Consider the following 20,049-nt stretch of genomic DNA (forward strand, 5'->3'; position numbering starts at 1 on the left):
CGTGCACCTACGTGGGTGCAAAAAAATTCTGCGAGAATGGCGCCCGCAGAGGCGCGCGTGATTCGGTGCGAGAGAGGAGCTACGCCAAAAGCACGTGGCCAGTTGCGTGCTTTGACCGGAAGGAACCCGACGTTCTCTCTCGCCTTGCTCATCAAAGTCAGAGGCACGCATGATTCGCTGCGAGACAGGAGCTACGCAAAAAGCACGTGGTCAGTTGCGTGTTTTAGCGCGAAGGAATCCGACACTCTCTCTCTCTCGCCTTGCTCATCAACGCGAGAGGCACGCGTGATTCGCTGCGGTTAGCTGCAGGAGAGGAGCTACACCAAAAGCACGAGGCCAGTTGCGTTTTTTAGCGCGAAGGAATCCGACACTCGCTTTGCTCATCAACGCCAGATGCACGCGTGATTCGCTGCGGGAGAGAGCTATGCCAAAAGCACGTGGCCAGTTGCGTGCTTTGACGCGAAGGAACCCGACACTCTCTTTCGCCTTGGCCATCAACACTAGAGGCGCGCGTGATTCAATGCGAGAGAGGAGCTACGCCAAAAGCACGTGGTCAGTTGCGTGTTTTAGCGCGAAGGAATCCGACACTCTCTCTCGCCCTGCTCATCAACGCCAGATGCACGCGTGATTCGCTGCTGGTAACTGCAGGAGAGGAGCTACAACAAAAGCACGTGGCCAGTTGCGTGTTTTAGCGCGAAGGAATCCGACACTCGCTTTGCTCATCAACGCCAGATGCACGCGTGATTCGCTGCGAGACAGGAGCTACGCAAAAAGCACGTGGTCAGTTGCGTGCTTTGACGCGAAGGAACCCGACGTTCTCTCTCGCCTTGCTCATCAAAGTCAGAGGCACGCGTGATTCGCTGCGGGAGAGGAGCTATGCCAAAAGCACGTGGCCAGTTGCGTGCTTTGACGCGAAGGAACCCGACATTCTTTCTCGCCCTGCTCATCAAAGTCAGAGGCACGCATGATTCGCTGCGAGACAGAAGCTACGCAAAAAGCACGTGGCCAGTTGCGTGCTTTGACGAGAAGGAACCCGACGTTCTTTCTCGCCTTGCTCATCAAAGTCAGAGGCACGCGTGATTTGCTGCGGGAGAGGAGCTATGCCAAAAGCACGTGGCCAGTTGCGTGCTTTGACGCGAAGGAACCCGACATTCTCTCTCGCCTTGCTCATCAAAGTTAGAGGCACGCATGATTCGCTGCGGGAGAGGAGCTATGCGAAAAGCACGTGGCCAGTTGCGTGCTTTGACGCGAAGGAACCCGATATTCTCTTTCGCCTTGCTCATCAACACCGGAGGCGCGATTGATTCGCTGCGAGAGAGGAGCTACGGCAAAAAGCACGTGATCTGTTGCGTGTTTCGGCGCGAAGGAACCCGACGTTCTCTCGCCTTGCTCATCAACACCAGAGGCCCGATTGATTCGCTGCGAGAGAGGAGCTACGGCAAAAAGCACGTGATCAGTTACGTGTTTCGGCGCAAAGGAGCCCGATATTCTCTTTCGCCTTGCTCATCAACACCGCAGGCGCGATTGATTCGCTGCGAGAGAGGAGCTATGCCAAAAGCACGTGATCAGTTGCGTGTTTTGGCGCAAAGGAGCCCGATATTCTCTTTCACCTTGCTCATCAACATCGGAGGCGCGATTGATTCGCTGCGAGAGAGGAGCTACGCCAGAAGACGTGATCAGTTACGTGTTTTGGCGCAAAGGAGCCCGATATTCTCTTTCGCCTTGCTCATCAACACCGCAGGCGCGATTGATTCGCTGCGAGAGAGGAGCTATGCCAAAAGCACGTGATCAGTTGCGTGTTTTGGCGCAAAGGAGCCCGATATTCTCTTTCACCTTGCTCATCAACATCGGAGGCGCGATTGATTCGCTGCGAGAGAGGAGCTACGCCAGAAGACGTGATCAGTTACGTGTTTTGGCGCAAAGGAGCCCGATATTCTCTTTCGCCTTGCTCATCAACACCGCAGGCGCGATTGATTCGCTGCGAGAGAGGAGCTATGCCAAAAGCACGTGATCAGTTGCGTGTTTTGGCGCAAAGGAGCCCGATATTCTCTTTCACCTTGCTCATCAACATCGGAGGCGCGATTGATTCGCTGCGAGAGAGGAGCTACGCCAGAAGACGATCAGTTACGTGTTTTGGCGCAAAGGAGCCCGATATTCTCTTTCGCCTTGCTCATCAACACCGCAGGCGCGATTGATTCGCTGCGAGAGAGGAGCTACGGCAAAAAGCACGTGATCTGTTGCGTGTTTTGGCGCAAAGGAACCCGACGTTCTCTCGCCTTGCTCATCAACACCAGAGGCCCGATTGATTCGCTGCGAGAGAGGAGCTACGGCAAAAAGCACGTGATCAGTTACGTGTTTTGGCGCAAAGGAGCCCGATATTCTCTTTCGCCTTGCTCATCAACACCGCAGGCGCGATTGATTCGCTGCGAGAGAGGAGCTATGCCAAAAGCACGTGATCAGTTGCGTGTTTTGGCGCAAAGGAGCCCGATATTCTCTTTCACCTTGCTCATCAACATCGGAGGCGCGATTGATTCGCTGCGAGAGAGGAGCTACGCCAGAAGACGTGATCAGTTACGTGTTTTGGCGCAAAGGAGCCCGATATTCTCTTTCGCCTTGCTCATCAACACCGCAGGCGCGATTGATTCGCTGCGAGAGAGGAGCTATGCCAAAAGCACGTGATCAGTTGCGTGTTTTGGCGCAAAGGAGCCCGATATTCTCTTTCACCTTGCTCATCAACATCGGAGGCGCGATTGATTCGCTGCGAGAGAGGAGCTACGCCAGAAGACGTGATCAGTTACGTGTTTTGGCGCAAAGGAGCCCGATATTCTCTTTCGCCTTGCTCATCAACACCGCAGGCGCGATTGATTCGCTGCGAGAGAGGAGCTATGCCAAAAGCACGGGATCAGTTGCGTGTTTTGGCGCAAAGGAGCCCGATATTCTCTTTCACCTTGCTCATCAACATCGGAGGCGCGATTGATTCGCTGCGAGAGAGGAGCTACGCCAGAAGACGTGATCAGTTACGTGTTTTGGCGCAAAGGAGCCCGATATTCTCTTTCGCCTTGCTCATCAACACCGCAGGCGCGATTGATTCGCTGCGAGAGAGGAGCTATGCCAAAAGCACGTGATCAGTTGCGTGTTTTGGCGCAAAGGAGCCCGATATTCTCTTTCACCTTGCTCATCAACATCGGAGGCGCGATTGATTCGCTGCGAGAGAGGAGCTACGCCAGAAGACGTGATCAGTTACGTGTTTTGGCGCAAAGGAGCCCGATATTCTCTTTCGCCTTGCTCATCAACACCGCAGGCGCGATTGATTCGCTGCGAGAGAGGAGCTATGCCAAAAGCACGTGATCAGTTGCGTGTTTTGGCGCAAAGGAGCCCGATATTCTCTTTCACCTTGCTCATCAACATCGGAGGCGCGATTGATTCGCTGCGAGAGAGGAGCTACGCCAGAAGACGTGATCAGTTACGTGTTTTGGCGCAAAGGAGCCCGATATTCTCTTTCGCCTTGCTCATCAACACCGCAGGCGCGATTGATTCGCTGCGAGAGAGGAGCTATGCCAAAAGCACGTGATCAGTTGCGTGTTTTGGCGCAAAGGAGCCCGATATTCTCTTTCACCTTGCTCATCAACATCGGAGGCGCGATTGATTCGCTGCGAGAGAGGAGCTACGCCAGAAGACGTGATCAGTTACGTGTTTTGGCGCAAAGGAGCCCGATATTCTCTTTCGCCTTGCTCATCAACACCGCAGGCGCGATTGATTCGCTGCGAGAGAGGAGCTATGCCAAAAGCACGTGATCAGTTGCGTGTTTTGGCGCAAAGGAGCCCGATATTCTCTTTCACCTTGCTCATCAACATCGGAGGCGCGATTGATTCGCTGCGAGAGAGGAGCTACGCCAGAAGACGTGATCAGTTACGTGTTTTGGCGCAAAGGAGCCCGATATTCTCTTTCGCCTTGCTCATCAACACCGCAGGCGCGATTGATTCGCTGCGAGAGAGGAGCTATGCCACACATACGTGATCCGTTGTGTGCTCGCCCCACATGGCCCCTCGCACTCGAGCGGTGACATAAACCGATATATGGTACTTGAAATGCGAGTGCGTAACTACACAGGAACACAAGAAGACAAGGACAAGCGCATATTACTGACTGAACGTTTATTTGGGCAGCAATGACACGTACACACACTCACGAGCGCCCTTGTTTCTGTCTTCTTGTGTCCCTGTGTAGTTACGCGCTAGTATTTCAAGTATATTGAATCACCAACTCGTCCAATGAGCCATTCTGACAAACCGATATATATCCGCCGCTGAAAATTGTTGTTCTAAGCGTCGTTTTGTCAGCGGACACGATCCGCCTGAATCTAGCCATATGCATCTTCGCTGTAATAGGTTGCAGGCACGATCGTCACGAGGTGAGCTAAACCTTTGGAAACGCCGAAACTTCTCAAGCATTTAGCCCGTAAAGCATGAGCAGTCGGTGAACAAGCGGTATACAGCATATACTTTGGGTGTATGGGAAAAGGCCTGCGTGTATCACTTTTTATGTTCTTTTGGCTGCTTTATTTTGTAATTCTCTGTTTTAAGTGTACGTTGTCGGTTTGCATTTGTGGCGCGCGTATGCCAGCGTTGGCGAATCATGCCTAAACAGACTTAACTGCTATTTTCCTTCCAGTTATTTGAGTATGAAGCTGCGTGACCTTGAAAACAAAGCTGATCGTACGTTTCTAGAGACAGCGGTCGCTTAAACTTTATAGGTGTGTGCACATCGTTTCCTAAAACCGCACTTGAGAGCGAAAATTAGAAGTAGAGGGTCTATTATGCCTATACCGATTTCAAAAGTGGGCTGTAAAAGAATATTTCAGTGCAAAACAAGCTCTAGAAGTCGCCGGTTGTAAACTCCGCCCACCGCCGGCGACCGCCATTTTGCCATGGCGAGTGTGACGTCACGTGCAGCACGGAACGGAGCCGTCGTCTTCTACCAAAGTTCGAGCCGCTGCAAATCGTTTGATTTCAGTGTCAAGCTGAAGAAAACTAAGATATCTCGATATCATGTGCAGCTGACCACGAAACAATATCGTTCGCCGCAGTGCAGACGTTTGCACAGCTAGCTGCTTGTTACGTCACGGCTCGCGAGTGCACCAGTGTTGCCTGACTGTCGGGCCACTCGCGTGTTTATAAAAATATTCAATTATAAATTAAGTGCTCGACCAATTGCGCTAAAATTTCGCCAGTTTATTCGTGAATGCACAAGGATTAATCCACATAACATAGATTATGGTCGAAAATTGGATGTCATGGCCCCTTTAAACGCGCCGTAATTTGTCTGTCGGAAACAGAAATGATCATCATGAACTGCTTTCTTCGTCCTCTTTTTCATCTTCTGCTTCGCTCCCACAACACGTGCGGCGACTTCTCCGGCGCGGGAAGCAATTAGTTGATGGGCGAGATAACGAATACACAGAAAGAAAGAAAGAAAGAAAGAGAAATTCTTGGCGAGGCTGGATTCGAACCCGCGTTCCCACGATCCGAAGGCGAGCATCGTAAGCACTCGGCTATCCAGGTACGCTAGCAGAGCATAGCATAGCCTTGTAAAGTAGAGGATTGCAAGGGAGTGAAAAATGGAAGTACTGAGGGTGAGGAGAAGAGAGGTGAGGGTCAAGAGGAGGGAAGAGAGTAAAGCATAGCATAGAAAGAATGAGAGAGAGAGAGAGAGCAAGTAGGAAAAAGAGAGAAGGAGGATGAATCAAAGAAAGAGAGAGATAGATAAAATTATAGAAATAAAGAGGAAACAAGCAAGACAGCGAGAGAGAGAAAAAAAGAGAAGAACGAGAAAGAAAGAGAGAGAGAAAGTGAGGCTGACAAAGAAGATAGCGAGAAGTGAGGGTGAGGAAAATGAGTACGGGAGAGAGTAAAGCGTAGCATAGACAGAATGAGCAATAGAGGAATAGAGAGAAACAAATGTAGAAAGAGTGAGAGAGATAATCAAAGAAAGAGAGATAAAAAGATTTAAAGAAGGAGTAAGCAAGCGAGAGAGAAAGGGAAGAAATAGGAACAAAAATAGAAAGAGCAAGAATTGGATAGACAGAAATGAAGATAGATAAAGAGAGAAAAGAATGACAGAAAAGACGGAAACAGAAAAATTCACAGTTTCGCCGCAAGGGCGAAGCAATGAATGCGATAACAAGAAATTGGAATGTCACACGAACAACGAGAAACAGCTGGATACTTGCAGCGCGCTGCTGAAGCACAAAGGACGCCCGAAAAGAACGCACATGCATGCACAGGGCAAGCGTGAACTAACCACTGTCGCAGGTGTTACGTCTTTGTGCTTGAGCAACGCGCTGCAAGTGTCGACAGTGGAGAATCAGATGCTCTTAGATATTTCTTTTTCTTTTAAACTGCGGCGCGTGGAGTGACCCCCTGCGTTTCCTGCCACACGGGGGCTTCTGATGCAAGGTGTGCCCAGTGTTCTTTGTTTTTTTTCCTTCCACATCACGAGTAGGTATACAGAAAAGGGCCACTTTGTCGTGCGCGCCTCAAGGGCAGTTTTCAAATTGAAAGAAAATTAGGAGCGTTGCGTCTGCAAGTGTCGACAATGGAGAATCAGATGCTCTTAGATATTTCGTTTTCTTTTAAACTGCGGCGCATGGAGTGACCCCCTGCGTCTCCTGCCACACGGGGGCGTTTGATGTAAGGTGTGCCAGTGTTCTTTGTTTTTTTCCCCCTTCCACATCACGAGCTGGGTACAGAAAAGGGCGACTTTGTCGTGCGCGTCTCAAGAGCAGTTTTCAAACTGAAAGAAAATTAGGAGCGTTGCGTGATAGAAAACGCGCTCAAGCTCCTCCGAGATTTGCTTACCGCCAGCGGTAAATGGTGTAGATAAATAGCTCGCCGTTATTTCGCCGGCGCATGCATGGGGCATGGTTGTCTAATCAGCGGGCTGGGGAGCGAGGGGGCGATGGGCCAAATCCCCGATCGGGTGCTTCGGAATTTTTTTCTTCTGCTTTATTTGTCTGTGTGTCTTTTTTATATACACTTAGATGCAGTAGAACCTCGGTGATGCGATCACCGCTCGTACGAATTTCGGGGTGATACGAATTTTTCTGTGGTCCCGGCCAAGGCGCCTGCAGTGTAATAGAGCACGGTTCTTACGAACCGATTTTCACCCAGTGACGTTTGATACGAATGTACGCTACCACGCATGCACGAACAGGTGCTGCCCGTGCTGTCGCGGAAGACAAGGCAATCACGCGCGGTCATGCGCGCCACGCCGTCAGTTTGTCAGAACAGGCCATCAGCGGCAACGTTTATAGAACTTGTAGTTCTAGAAACGTTGATCAGCGGCGCGTCGTAACCCCCGAGACATCCGAGACTGCTCGCAAATCGTGGAGGACTCAATGCGCCTTCATGTATCTTAGCGTTTAGATTACAGATGACGCTAAGGTAGCGCTCTCTCTTTTTAACGCGTTGACGCGGGCTGCTGTGCTCGGGGCAGCGTCATTGTACTTTGTTTACACGTGCCTGCCACGTAAAGCCGCAACACGGGAGTGCGTGGCCTCACGAGTTTAATGATTGTGCACGGCTTCAACTTGCTTCATTTCTGTAACTAAATATTATTTTCCTGAACAGCTCTTAGTTGTAGAAATAAGGGCTAGTGGAAGGAATGCGAAATCTTTAAACTCGTGATGCCACGCGCTCCCGTGTTGGAAGTCATATTGAGCGCGACTGTACATGAAAGCCATGTCTTCGCGAAGGAGCTAGGCCTAGCAACATCAACATGCACGACAGTCGGGGACGCGCAAACCTGCCAACTCTCTGATTTCCACAGGAGATTCCCGAATTTTGAGCATACCTCCCAAATGTGCGGCCACGGCCGTAAATCTTCAGAAAAACATCCAAAACACGGCCGCGATAAGAAAGTAATAACAACAAAGGACAGCGGTCCTAAAATTTCCTTGCGTTCAATCGCGTGCAAAGCGCTCCATAAGTGACTTTCGCCGCAGCGCTCTGATGTCATGCAAAAAAGCGTAGTAAGATTTGGAAGGGGGCTACTAGCTGTCACGGGTCACAGCACACCTGGTTAATTAATTACACACGCGCGCACGCGCCGCATAATTACGAGTACAAGTATGATCGTTGACATCTATAAACATTAGTGGCAATCATTCAGAACTGTTCATGACGTCGCTGCGTCCTTGTGAAACAATAAATTAAAACATACGCCAGCTTTCTTTTGTCGCATATTAATTTTCCATGTTTTCTGGTGATACGAATTTCGGATGATACAAATATTTTTGATGACCCCGCGAGATTTGTATCACTGAGGTTTTACTGTATACATATCCGGGACATGACGGCGACGGCAAAAATCAGCCGAGAGTGTCCATAAAATTGCTATCGCAATAAAAACAAAGGAAGAGAGGAAGAAATATAGAGAAAACTGAAGAGAAACAAAGAAGGCCGCCCAGCTCCGCACTTCCTTGGCACCACTAGTGCGAGGCTGCCTTAAAATTTTAAACTATATCGCTCTCTTTGAAGAGAGTCCGGGAAGGGAAGGCCACGTTAAAGGCAGATTAGACTAAAGGGAACACAGCGCAATATTGACAGGATCGTCGACGAGGCGGACAGGGCAGGCGCCACGGACAATTGTGAAGGTTCTTTTAACGGCGGAGCGGCTTACGCTGGCCGTTTGTTCATGACGCGAAAACAGAAATGATCATCATCATGAACCGGCACGCGCTCTCTTCATGCTCTTCTTCACCTTCTGCCTCGCTCCCAGAACACGTGCGGTGATTTCTCCGGCGCGGGATACAATAATCCGATGAGCGGGATAACGAGTACAGAGAGACAGGGGGGGATAAAAAGAGAGCAAGAGAGAAACGTAGAAAGAAAAAGAGACAAAAATTTTTCGCAGAAAAAAATTCTTGGCGAGGCGGGATTCGAACCCGCGTTCCCACGATCCGAAGGCGAGCATCGTAACCACTCGGCTATCCAGGCACTTTTTTTTGCTTCTTCTTGATCATGGTATTTAATGAAATGCGTATTGAAAAAAAAATAGCACACAGTATCACACAGAGTCACAGTGTTGCAGTTACATAGCGACGATAAGCGTATACAAGCACTGCTAGGAAAGAAACTGGAAGGCTAACTTCTTCATAGTGTGCTGCACAGGAAAGGTGGCGAGGCTAAGCACCTCACCAAGATGGGGTACCAGACCGGTAATATGTCAGGTTCGTCGTAAACACGCTTTAATTGAATAGCCACTCGGATGAAATGTGTGTGGTCGGCTCTGCGTGACGGTCTTGCATAGGCGTCTTCCACAAACTGTGCATACCAGTAAGGAAAAACATATCATAGGGCACTTCATCAAGCACGCTAGCAGAGCATTGTATAGCATTGTGGCGTTGTATAGTACCCCGTGTTTCAAGAAATGTGTCCAAAATCCTAAAAAATAAGGAAAATGCGGTATTTGCTCGCTGCCTTCACAAATGCTTTTTTTTTTTCTGTAGCGGCAGGCGTTTTAACATGAGCGCAACAAGCAGACGACCAGAATGACGTCACTGTTCAAGATAACGATTACAGAGGTATTAAGACACTCACTCATTCTGGACGTCTCAGAAGAATATGGCAGTAGCGCTCTTCCGCATTTCGGTTTCGCTGCTGAATTTGGTGAATTTCATTACTTCGCCATTATTACTAGAAGAGGCCGCTTTTTCGAAATCTCAAAGCTGCAACGGTTTCTTCGCATAAAGGACTTCAATTCCCCTATTTGACGCAAGAGCCTAACTCCACTATTTAGTTAATTTAACTTTGTTAATTACTGTCCCAAATTATGTCTTTAGTCATCTTAATATGCCAGCGGCTACAGAAAAAAAAAACAATTCTGAAGGCATCGAACAAATGTCGCATTTCCCTGATTTTTGAGGATCTTGGACACATTTCATGAAACACCCTGTATATACTAGTATAGGGGAGGGGCTGGGAAAGGGAAATGAGGGTGAGGAGGAGGGGAGAGTTCAAAGCATAGCGTAGAAAGAATGAGAAAGACAGAAATAGAGAGAGAGAAAGGAAGAAAGAGAGAGAAAAGATACAAAGAAGCAAGCGAGAAAGTGAGGGTGAGAAACAAAGAAGAGAGCGAGAAATGGAAGTAAGCGTGAGGAAAGAGAGGAGGACGGGAGAGAGCAAAACATAACATAGACAGAATGAGCAAGAGAGAGAAACAAATGCAGAAAGAGTGAGAGATAATCAAAGAAGGAGAGAGAGAAAGAAATAGTTAGAGAGAGGGAAAAAGCTCTAAAGAAAGAAAGAAAGAGAAGAAAGAAACTGATAGAAAGAGCAAGAAAGAAACTGATAGAAAGAGAGAAAGAAAAAGAAATAAAGAGAGAAAAAAACGGAGAGAGAGAAAAAAAGAATGAAACAGATGAAGAGAGAAAGAGAAAACTAAAGAGGAACAAACAAGGAAGGCCGCCTATAGCACCGCACTTCCTTCAGGCTCGGCACCACTATAGTGCGAAGCTGCCCTAATTTGTTGTTCTCTCAGCAACAGGACATTGAGTGCACCTCGCGGGAAAACAGACTTGTTTGTTATTATATTCATAATATACTGTTATTTGTTTAATATAGGGTCAACGAGGCCATGCGGACACTCTCATCAGTTCTGCTGTTTTCAATAAGCGTCGCTTGCAGCATCTCAGTTGCGGTCTGTCTGTGCTATACAACAGGGTTGTACAAAATACACAAGCTTATATGCGCAGAGGACTGTTGACATGTTTCCAGACGCGGTGACGAGGAACGCCGCCACGTCTAGTCGCTCATTGCAGGCGGTGGTAGTTCAATGTGTCGGGTAAGTTTTGCGTAGTGAATATGTACACGCGTAGTCTATAGCCTGCAGCATGATGCACTTACGGTGGTGCCCTTGCACTTCTTGTAGTAGTCGATGAAGGAGAATGGCAGCGATATGTTGAGCGGTGTGTCTTTGTCGGGTGTGGCGTTGCGCTTGCGTGCCTCGAAGGCCACCATGAGGTCGACGTAGGCAGCGGGCCTCTTCAACTTGAACTGGTCAATGAAGTCGGTGCTGAAGATGGCGCGCAGCAGGCGCTCGAACTCGCGGTCGATGCCCAGCGAGCCGCACGGTCCCCCTGTCGCCTTGTGCAGCTCCTTGAGTGTGCCGTGCTGGTCGTGCAGCTCGTGCACTGTGATGTCCACCGTGCCGCCGCCGCAGTCTACCACCATGTACTTGGTGCCTACAAGGATGAGCAAGAGCACGGCATGACAACCAGTGGCAAGTTTCGTCGCTGACACAAGATTGTACACTCCACTTGCGACATCCATGAACAGACCTACTTTGTCAGTACTCACATACAACAAAATAATCGTTAAACGTTGTTTGACGAATCATGCCTGTACTACGTTCAGCTTTCCTTTTGCCTTGGTGCAAATGAAAAGTATGGCAGTCTGGATGGCTCAATAAAATGACTCTCAGCTATAAGTCTTTTTGATCTTATTTCATGTTAGCAGTCCATATTTCTTTTATATATATATATATATATATATATATATATATATATATATATATATATATATATATATATATATATATATATATATATATATATATATATATATATATATGCGAGTGTGTGTGCGTGTGTCAGAGTTGTTGCTCGTATGCCATATTTGCCAAACCCGTGTGCTCTTTGTAATTTCCACTTCTTCGAGTGCTGATATTATCGCATATGTGTGTTACTTCATTAGCACACAAGCATCAATGGCATTAGTTGTAAATAATAATGAAGGGAAAGAAATAGCTGCAGGAATGGCCACCGGCAAAGCAGATTGGTAGGAGATCACATAGCCACAATCTTAATATGGGTATAGTGCAGGTTCGCAAGGGCACACACCACCCCACCACACCACACGATACTGTGCACTTGTTTATGTGGACGCAGTTGTTTCCCGTCACTGTGTGGTCTAAACTTGGGCTTTGCCGAGCGTATGCGGCCGCGACGCGACGCCACGGTGGTGCGCCGCACGCAGCGTGGCACTGTCGAAGGAGGTAGCAACCCACGCCACGAAACTAGCCAACCACTGGCGTTTAAGTGGCCCCTCACCAGGTCTAGCCATTTCGTGCTGACTAGCGCAATGCTTTGGCGCTTGTCAGCATTGCACGCTCACGATCGCGTCTGCCAAGAGTTAAACTCAAATTTCAAACGAAACTTCGTTTGCGCTTCTCCTCGCGGGCGTACGCTGAGAGGCAACAGTGAGGCGTGACAACCACCATAGCAAATTTTGAAAAAAAAAAAAAAAAAACATTTGTGGTGTCGGCGTGCCTTGACTGGAATTAGGAGCGGCAAAAGCACAGCGAGCGAGAGAGGAGGAGCGGTACGGCAATACTGTACCGTATAGATGGCTTGCATTGACGTCACCGAAGCCGCCGTGTTGGAGCACGGGACATTTGCGGTCTCACATTAATGTTATCAAAACATCACACGCAGGTTTTCTTGTTATTCACGCACAGAGGCGTTTCTGCCACGTCGTTGCCACGTTGGAGCAAGTTAACCGCGACTTGTTTGTCAAGAAAGCCGCCATCGTGGAGTGCCATTACGTTCACAAGCTGGGTCCATGATGTCACGTGCAAGCTATCTATGCGGTACGGTATTACCGTAACTTGCTAAAAGACCCTAAAGATAGCCTCGATGTCTTTGCCGCGCGGAGCGGCGGCCAAGGAGTACAAAGAACGCGCGTCACGTGATCCTCTGGCTTCGGTACGTGAGAAGGCAGGCAAGGAGTTTCACTTGCGAAGGCTGGACGTTTTAGACAGGGCAAGTGGCAAAGGTGTGGAGCTCGCCTCCCCGCATCATGGTTGCGTGCCGCTTTAAAAGACTTTTTATCTCTGCTTGTAATGAATCAATTTCAACAATTCTTGCGGTAGAACGCTCTCTATTGGGCACGTAAGAACTTCCAGCGCGTAACTAAAGTTTGCTGTGTAGCATAGTGAGGGGCCCTTTAAAAGATGAGAGGCAAAGTGTATGGAGCCCTGTATCTGCCTTTGGAACGTCGCTATTGGAACTGACAAATACAACTTCACCGTACTGGAAGTTACAGATTCAGTGATATTGTGAGCAAATATTAACTCGGAGGCAATATTTTTTGCAACTTGTTTTGCAGTAACTAGGGCATGTAATGGTGTCCTGTACAAAGAAAACCATTACAGAGACCGCGTTTTTTAAAGCTTTTGACTGGTTGCCCGGATGTTCTCGTGTTGTTCCCCGCAACGATGCCCGGATAACGGCTCTGGCTTTTGGCTGAAGGTCGCAGACAACGGGAGCTAAAAGCATGTCATGCTTAAAAATGTGACCCAGTCGTATTGTAGGACGAAGCAAAGGAAACCCACAAGGGTTTCTCAGAAACAAAACTTTGCAGTTGAAGAAAATTTGCAGTAAAACAGCGGCAGCGAAAACAAGGGACCAGACGAAGAAGAACGACACGTTAACAGGGCGCGCAAACAACTGGAAGTTTATTCACTAGTTGCGCAGAATAACTACCGGCTGTACATGAATAAACAAAAGATAGAAGAATAGATATGACAGAGCCAGAGGCGTAGCCAGAAATTTTTTCGGGGGGGGGGGGGTTAACCATACTTTATGTATGTTCGTGCGTGCGTTTGTATGTGTGCGTGTATATATGAGCAAGCAAAATTGAAAAATTGGTTCAACCATACTTTATGTATGTTCGTGCGTGCGTTTGTATGTGTGCGTTGTAGAGAAGCATTGGAACACTGTAATGGGCCGTCCTCTCGAGCACCTTCTAGTGGGTCGCCCTCTTCGCCTCTTCTCGGGGAGCACGCCCCTCGTGCTCGTGCTCGTGAGAGTCTGCGAGGTTGCACTCCGTCGTGACTGTCGTCGCTGTGCATCGTCGCCGTCAATCGCGCCGTCAATAAACACCTTTACAAAGTGGTGGAGAGTGCTGTACCGTCACCACAACTTCGGTCTCCATTCGATGCCCCTGGAGCTACGATCCCGTACCGTACCATCTACCATGCCGCAAGACGCCGCTCAGCAAACGCCGCCTCCTGCCCCGACCGCTTGTCCCGGTGTCCCTCGCATCCGCGACCCTCCTATCTTCACCGGCGCGGATGGCACCGACGTGGAGGACTGGCTCGCGATTTACGAACGGGTGAGTGTTCCGAATAAATGGGACGAAGCAGGCAAGCTCAGCAACTTGGTTTTCTACCTCGCGGGTGTGGCAGGCATGTGGTACAACAACCATGCATCCGATTTCCCGACGTGGTCCGATTTCAAGACCGCCATCGTCGACGTGTTTGGCCGCCCTGCCGTTCGGAAGCTCCAAGCCGAACAGCGTTTACGTGAACGAGCTCAGCAGGCAGGTGAGTCGTTCACGAGCTACATTGAAGACATCCTTGACCTGTGCAAGAAAGCCGACGCGAGCATGTCGGAGTCTGACCGAATCAGGAATATTATGAAGGGTATCGACGACGATGCCTTCACGATGCTGCTGGCCAAAAACCCTCGCACAGTGGCAGAGGTCATTACGCTGTGCCAAAGCTACGAGGAGCTGCGCCGGCAGCGCTTGATGACCCGTCGACCGCCATCACGCGATGCTGATCTCGCGGGCTTGTCCGCCATTGCTGACCACTCCACCTTGCTCGCCGAAATCAAGTCGTTCGTGCGTGAGGAAATTGCCCGCCAGGTCTCTCTACTGGCTTTCGCTCCACCGCAGCATGTTGACCAGCCGCCAACTACACTTCTGCCTCCCCTCCGCCGGGCGATTCAGCAAGAAATCGCGGAGGTCATTCCTGAATACCACCAGCCGCCTCCAGTGCCTGCGCCACTAAGCTACGCGCAAGCTGTAGCCAGGCCGCCCCCAGCGATTCCTGCGACTGGCCCGCGAAGTTACGCCGAAGCCGTCGTCAGACCTCAGGCCTTCGACGCGGCTGTGCCTCCTACATACGTCGACGTAGTCCCCAGGCCCCGACTGCTGCCCACAATACACCCATATCAGCAGCCGCCTCGTCCATCCCGTTCTGCGACATGGATGGGACCCGCGAACCGCTGGCGCACTTCCGACAACCGCCCCATCTGTTTTGCGTGCGGTTGCGCCGGTCACGTCGCACGCTACTGCAATCGCGTACAGCCGCCTCGGGTCGCGTCAACGCTCACCAGCCCATCAAGCCACCCTTATTATGACCAAGCGCCGCCTATGTCGCCGACGTCCCGCCCTGCACCATCTACCCGCCGTTCACCGTCTCCACGACGTCGCTCACTGTCGCCGATGCGGCCACGTCCGGTCTCACGCGACCAGGAAAACTAGTCGTCGCAGTCCACGAGGCAAGGGCTGCGACGCTATCGAACTGCGAAAGCCCTCAGCGAAGCCCCTCGAACGTGATAGACGTGTTTGTGGACGGTGTTCGCGCATCTGCCCTTATCGACACTGGAGCCGCCGTATCCGTTATGGACGCCAAATTTAGCCGATTACTGCGAAAAGTGACGACGCCGCTTTCTGGGCTCTCCCTCCGTACAGCCGACGCCCAAAGTATTAACCCTACAGTGGTGTGCACAGCCCGCGTCATTATTCAAGATGCTCTGTACGCCGTCGAATTGATCATAATTCCTGCCTGCTCTCACGACGTCACCTAGGATGGGATTTTCTCTCCTGCCACGACGCCGTCATTCATTGCGCACCAGCCGAAATAGAGCTCTCACCATTCGCTGATTTGACGCCGGCAGACGGTCCGTCGGCTGCGCGCAAGGTCCTTGTCAAAGACGACACCAAGGTGCCTGCAAACTCGTCAACGGCGGTGTCAGTGTACTGCGCCAGTCTCTCCGACGCCGTTGCACTTCTCTCACCATCTCACCGTGTTTGCACGAGAAAAGGCTTGCTGGTGCCTTTCGCGACCGTGCAAGTCACTCAGAGCAGCACGTCAATTTTTGTTATCAACCCATCTCAGTACAGTGTTATGTTGCGACGAGGGGAATGTCTCGGCAGCCTGGAACCCCTCGAAGACGCACAAGTCATGGACGAACCAGAACAAATGCACTGCCACAGTTCCAGTACGCTCGGCGCTGTTTCGACGTCTGGTTCATCACCCGCTGATGTATTTGGTTCCTCCATTGCTGACGACCTTACGCCGGTCCAGCGTTCCCAGCTTCTGGGCCTGTTGGAAGAATTTCGCTCTTCTTTCGATGTCGCTCAAACTTCTCTCGGCCGCACGTCCGCCGTTACGCATCGCATCGACACTGGCGCCCAGCCGCCACTGCGGCAACGTCCATATCGCGTATTTCCCACAGAACGCCGTGTAATCAACGAGCAAGTTGACGACATGCTTCGACGCGACGTTATTCGACCTTCTAACAGCCCCTGGGCGTCTCCTGTCGTTCTTGTTGCGAAGAAGGACGGTTCCGTGCGGTTCTGTGTGGACTACCGACGACTCAACAAGATCACTCGCAAGGACGTGTATCCACTACCGCGAATAGACGACGCGATTGACAGCCTGCAAGGAGCCGAATTCTTTTCATCTCTCGATTTGCGCTCAGGGTACTGGCAAGTACCTATGGCTGATGACGCTCGACCGAAGACCGCCTTTGTCACGCCCGACGGCTTGTACGAATTCAACGTCATGCCATTTGGGCTGTGTAATGCGCCCGCGACCTTTGAGCGCATGATGGATACCGTTCTGCGCAACCTGAAATGGCACACATGTTTGTGCTACCTCGACGACGTCGTTGTTTTCGCTCCGGACTTCTCCACGCATCTTCAACGCCTGCGGCATGTTTTGACGCGTTTGAGCGACGCCGGTCTACAACTGAATCTAAAAAAGTGCCGATTTGCAGCACGGCAGCTGACCATACTCGGTTACGTCGTGTCCAAGGACGGCATTCTCCCTGATCCAGCCAAGCTTCGGGCCGTGACCGAGTTCCCCAAACCTACGTCCGTCAAAGAACTGCGCAGTTTCGTAGGACTGTGTTCCTACTTTCGGCGCTTCATTCGAAATTTTGCGACTATCATATCACCGCTGACGAAGCTCCTCGGAAGTAACGGGCCCCTCAATTCGTGGTCGTCAGAGTGCGACGACGCTTTCGCGAAGCTCCGTCGTTTGTTGACGTCGCCTCCCATACTACACCACTACGATCCTACGGCCCCAACGGAGGTACACACGGACGCCAGCGGTGTTGGCCTTGGCGCTGTCCTTGCGCAGCGCAAACCAGGGTTCCCTGAATATGTCGTGGCATATGCAAGTCGTACGCTCACCAAAGCCGAGACCAATTACACCGTCACCGAAAAGGAATGCCTGGCGATCATCTGGGCCCTTACGAAGTTCCGACCTTATTTGTATGGTCGCCCATTTGATGTCATCACCGACCACCATGCACTCTGCTGGTTGTCATCATTGAAGGATCCATCAGGCCGCCTCGCCCGCTGGGCACTTCGCCTGCAGGACTACGATATCCGCGTGCTGTACCGCAACGGACGCCAGCATGCTGACGCCGACGCACTCTCGCGCTCCCCATTGCCTGACGACAATACCCACAGCTCAATGTCTCACAATGCCATTTCTTCCATCGACATTCACACTATTGCTACCGAACAGCGGAAGGATGAATGGATCGCTTCACTGATAGACTTGCTCACTGATCCAGCGGCAACACCATCCACTCGCGCGTTGCGTCGTCAAGCCCACCATTTCGCCATTCGCGACGACCTCCTTCACCGACGCAATTACAACGCCGACGACCGCCAGTGGCTACTAGTAATACCCCGCAGTCTGCGTTCTGACATATGCGAATCGTTCCACGCTGATCCGCAGTGTGCGCACTCTGGTGTATCGAAAACATACCACCGCATTCGCCAACGGTACTTTTGGCGAGGCATGTACCGCTACGTGCAGAAGTTCGTTCGCTCCTGCATCGATTGTCAGCGACGCAAAACTTCAACGCACCTGTCGCCGGTGGGTCTGCAACCTCTACCTTGCCCTGACCGACCGTTTGGGCGCGTTGGCATCGATTTGTATGGGCCACTTCCTCTGACGTCGGCTGGTAATCGCTGGGCTATCCTCGCTGTAGACCACCTTACGCGATACGCCGAAACTGCCGCCCTCCCAGCGGCTACAGCGCGCGATGTAGCCTCCTTCCTGCTCCGCCGGTTCATGCTGCGCCACGGTCCACCCCAGGAGCTACTGAGCGATCGAGGCCGTGTCTTCCTGTCGGAAGTCGTCGAAGCCATCCTCAAAGAGTGCAACGTTGTTCACCGCAAAACTACTGCTTACCACCCGCAGACGAATGGGCTCACGGAACGCTTTAACCGCACGCTTGGCGACATGCTCTCGATGTACGTCGCCGCCGATCACACAATTGGGATTCCATTCTGCCTTTCGTCACCTACGCCTACAATACCACACCTCAAAGCACCACTGGTTTCTCACCATTTTTCTTATTGTATGGCAGGCACCCGTCGCACACCATCGACACAATCCTTCCATACAAGCCGGATCGATCTGAGTGTGCGCCTATTTCTGCCACAGCCAGACTTGCTGGGGAGTGTCGCGAGCTTGCCAGAACCTTTACTACGCATGAACAAGAGCGGCAGAAGAGCATCCGCGGTGAGACCAACACTTCTGCACCCACGTTCCTACCTGGAGCGCTCGTATGGCTCTCGGTCCCTACCATTGCAACTGGCCTCTCTTCCAAACTACAGCCCAAATACGAAGGCCACTACCGTGTCGTCGAACGCACATCCCCGGTCAGCTACCTGATTGAACCCATTGAACCATCTTTCAACGTGGAGCGCCTCAAGCCCTACCATGACCCGCTCATAGTGACCAGCTGTTAGGTCGCCAGAGGACTCCCTTTTCGTACCCGGGGTAATTGTAGAGAAGCATTGGAACACTGTAATGGGCCGTCCTCTCGAGCACCTTCTAGTGGGTCGCCCTCTTCGCCTCTTCTCGGGGAGCACGCCCCTCGTGCTCGTGCTCGTGAGAGTCTGCGAGGTTGCGCTCCGTCGTGACTGTCGTCGCTGTGCATCGTCGCCGCCAATCGCGCCGTCAATAAACACCTTTACAGCGTGTATATATGCGAGAGCAAAATTGAAAAATTTCGGGGGGGGGGGGGTGGGTTTGAACCCCCCCCACCCCCCCCCCCCTGGCTACGCCCCTGGACAGAGCATCACATGGTCACTCCTACTGCGCGTGCAAAACGGGTCCTGTAAGAAATCTGACATGTTTCTCTGAGAGCATAACAGATATAGGTCGGCAGAAAAATTGGAGCTCACTCAGACTCACTCAAGAAATATATTTTGCTCTTAGGGCTCACTCGGACCCGACTCACCAAAATTCTCAAGTGGACTCACTCGGACTCAAACTCACCAACATATTGCAACGCGCGCTTCTTTTTGTCATTTTTATGTAACTAGTCCGTTGCACGCGTAGCCGCCGCCTTGCGCAAGCCGCGCTCTTTTGTCTGGGAACCTTCCAGATTATCTTGGAATCTTCTTATGGCTTGAGCGCGCAAACGCGAACAGTTGAGATTATTCTCGAACTAACGCGGCCACCGGCCCACCAGCGATAAGGCTCGAATGTTCGATGCTGCATGTATAAATGCCGACGCGCCTTACCGCAGAGCAGTTCATCGACGGCCGACGCTCTGTTCGCTGCTATCATTGTACAGTGTGTATTGCTGTTTGACTTTCCGTTTCCCGGGCACAAGTTCGGCCAAATAAAGAATTTCATCTCGGACACGCCGACTGCTGCCTTCGTCGACGTCAGGACCCCGTGACAATATCACTCAGGCGGACTGACTCAGAGTCGGACTGAGTCTGACTCTGAGTGAGCCTGAGTGAGATGACTCATGAGTGCGTTAGCGTAAAATTAGCTTTCTGGGTCATGGTGTCAATGCTCGCAAACCACATTTTCACTGTGCACTGTACAGACCTGTCGCGATGCTTCATAGTGCACACAGGTTAATGAAGGAAGTAAGAAACCTGTGTGCACTAAGAAGCATCGCGACAGTTTTGTACAATGCACTGAAAATGTGGTTTA

The 20,049-nt window shown here is 50.9% G+C and overlaps 1 protein-coding gene across 3 annotated transcripts in view; it reads right to left on the reverse strand.

Moving 5' to 3' along the window:
- Positions 1 to 20,049, reverse strand: part of LOC119379373 (heat shock 70 kDa protein 12A) — a 187,328-nt gene that overhangs the window by 9,506 nt on the left and 157,773 nt on the right. For all 3 annotated transcript variants that reach the window (XM_037648686.2, XM_037648685.2, XM_049411953.1), the window contains one exon: positions 10,905 to 11,242. In XM_037648686.2, coding sequence (XP_037504614.1) covers positions 10,905 to 11,242 — 338 coding nt within the window. The remainder of the gene's footprint in view (positions 1 to 10,904; positions 11,243 to 20,049) is intronic.

Source organism: Rhipicephalus sanguineus, chromosome 1, assembly GCF_013339695.2.
Source record: "Rhipicephalus sanguineus isolate Rsan-2018 chromosome 1, BIME_Rsan_1.4, whole genome shotgun sequence".
NCBI lineage: Eukaryota > Metazoa > Arthropoda > Arachnida > Ixodida > Ixodidae > Rhipicephalus > Rhipicephalus sanguineus.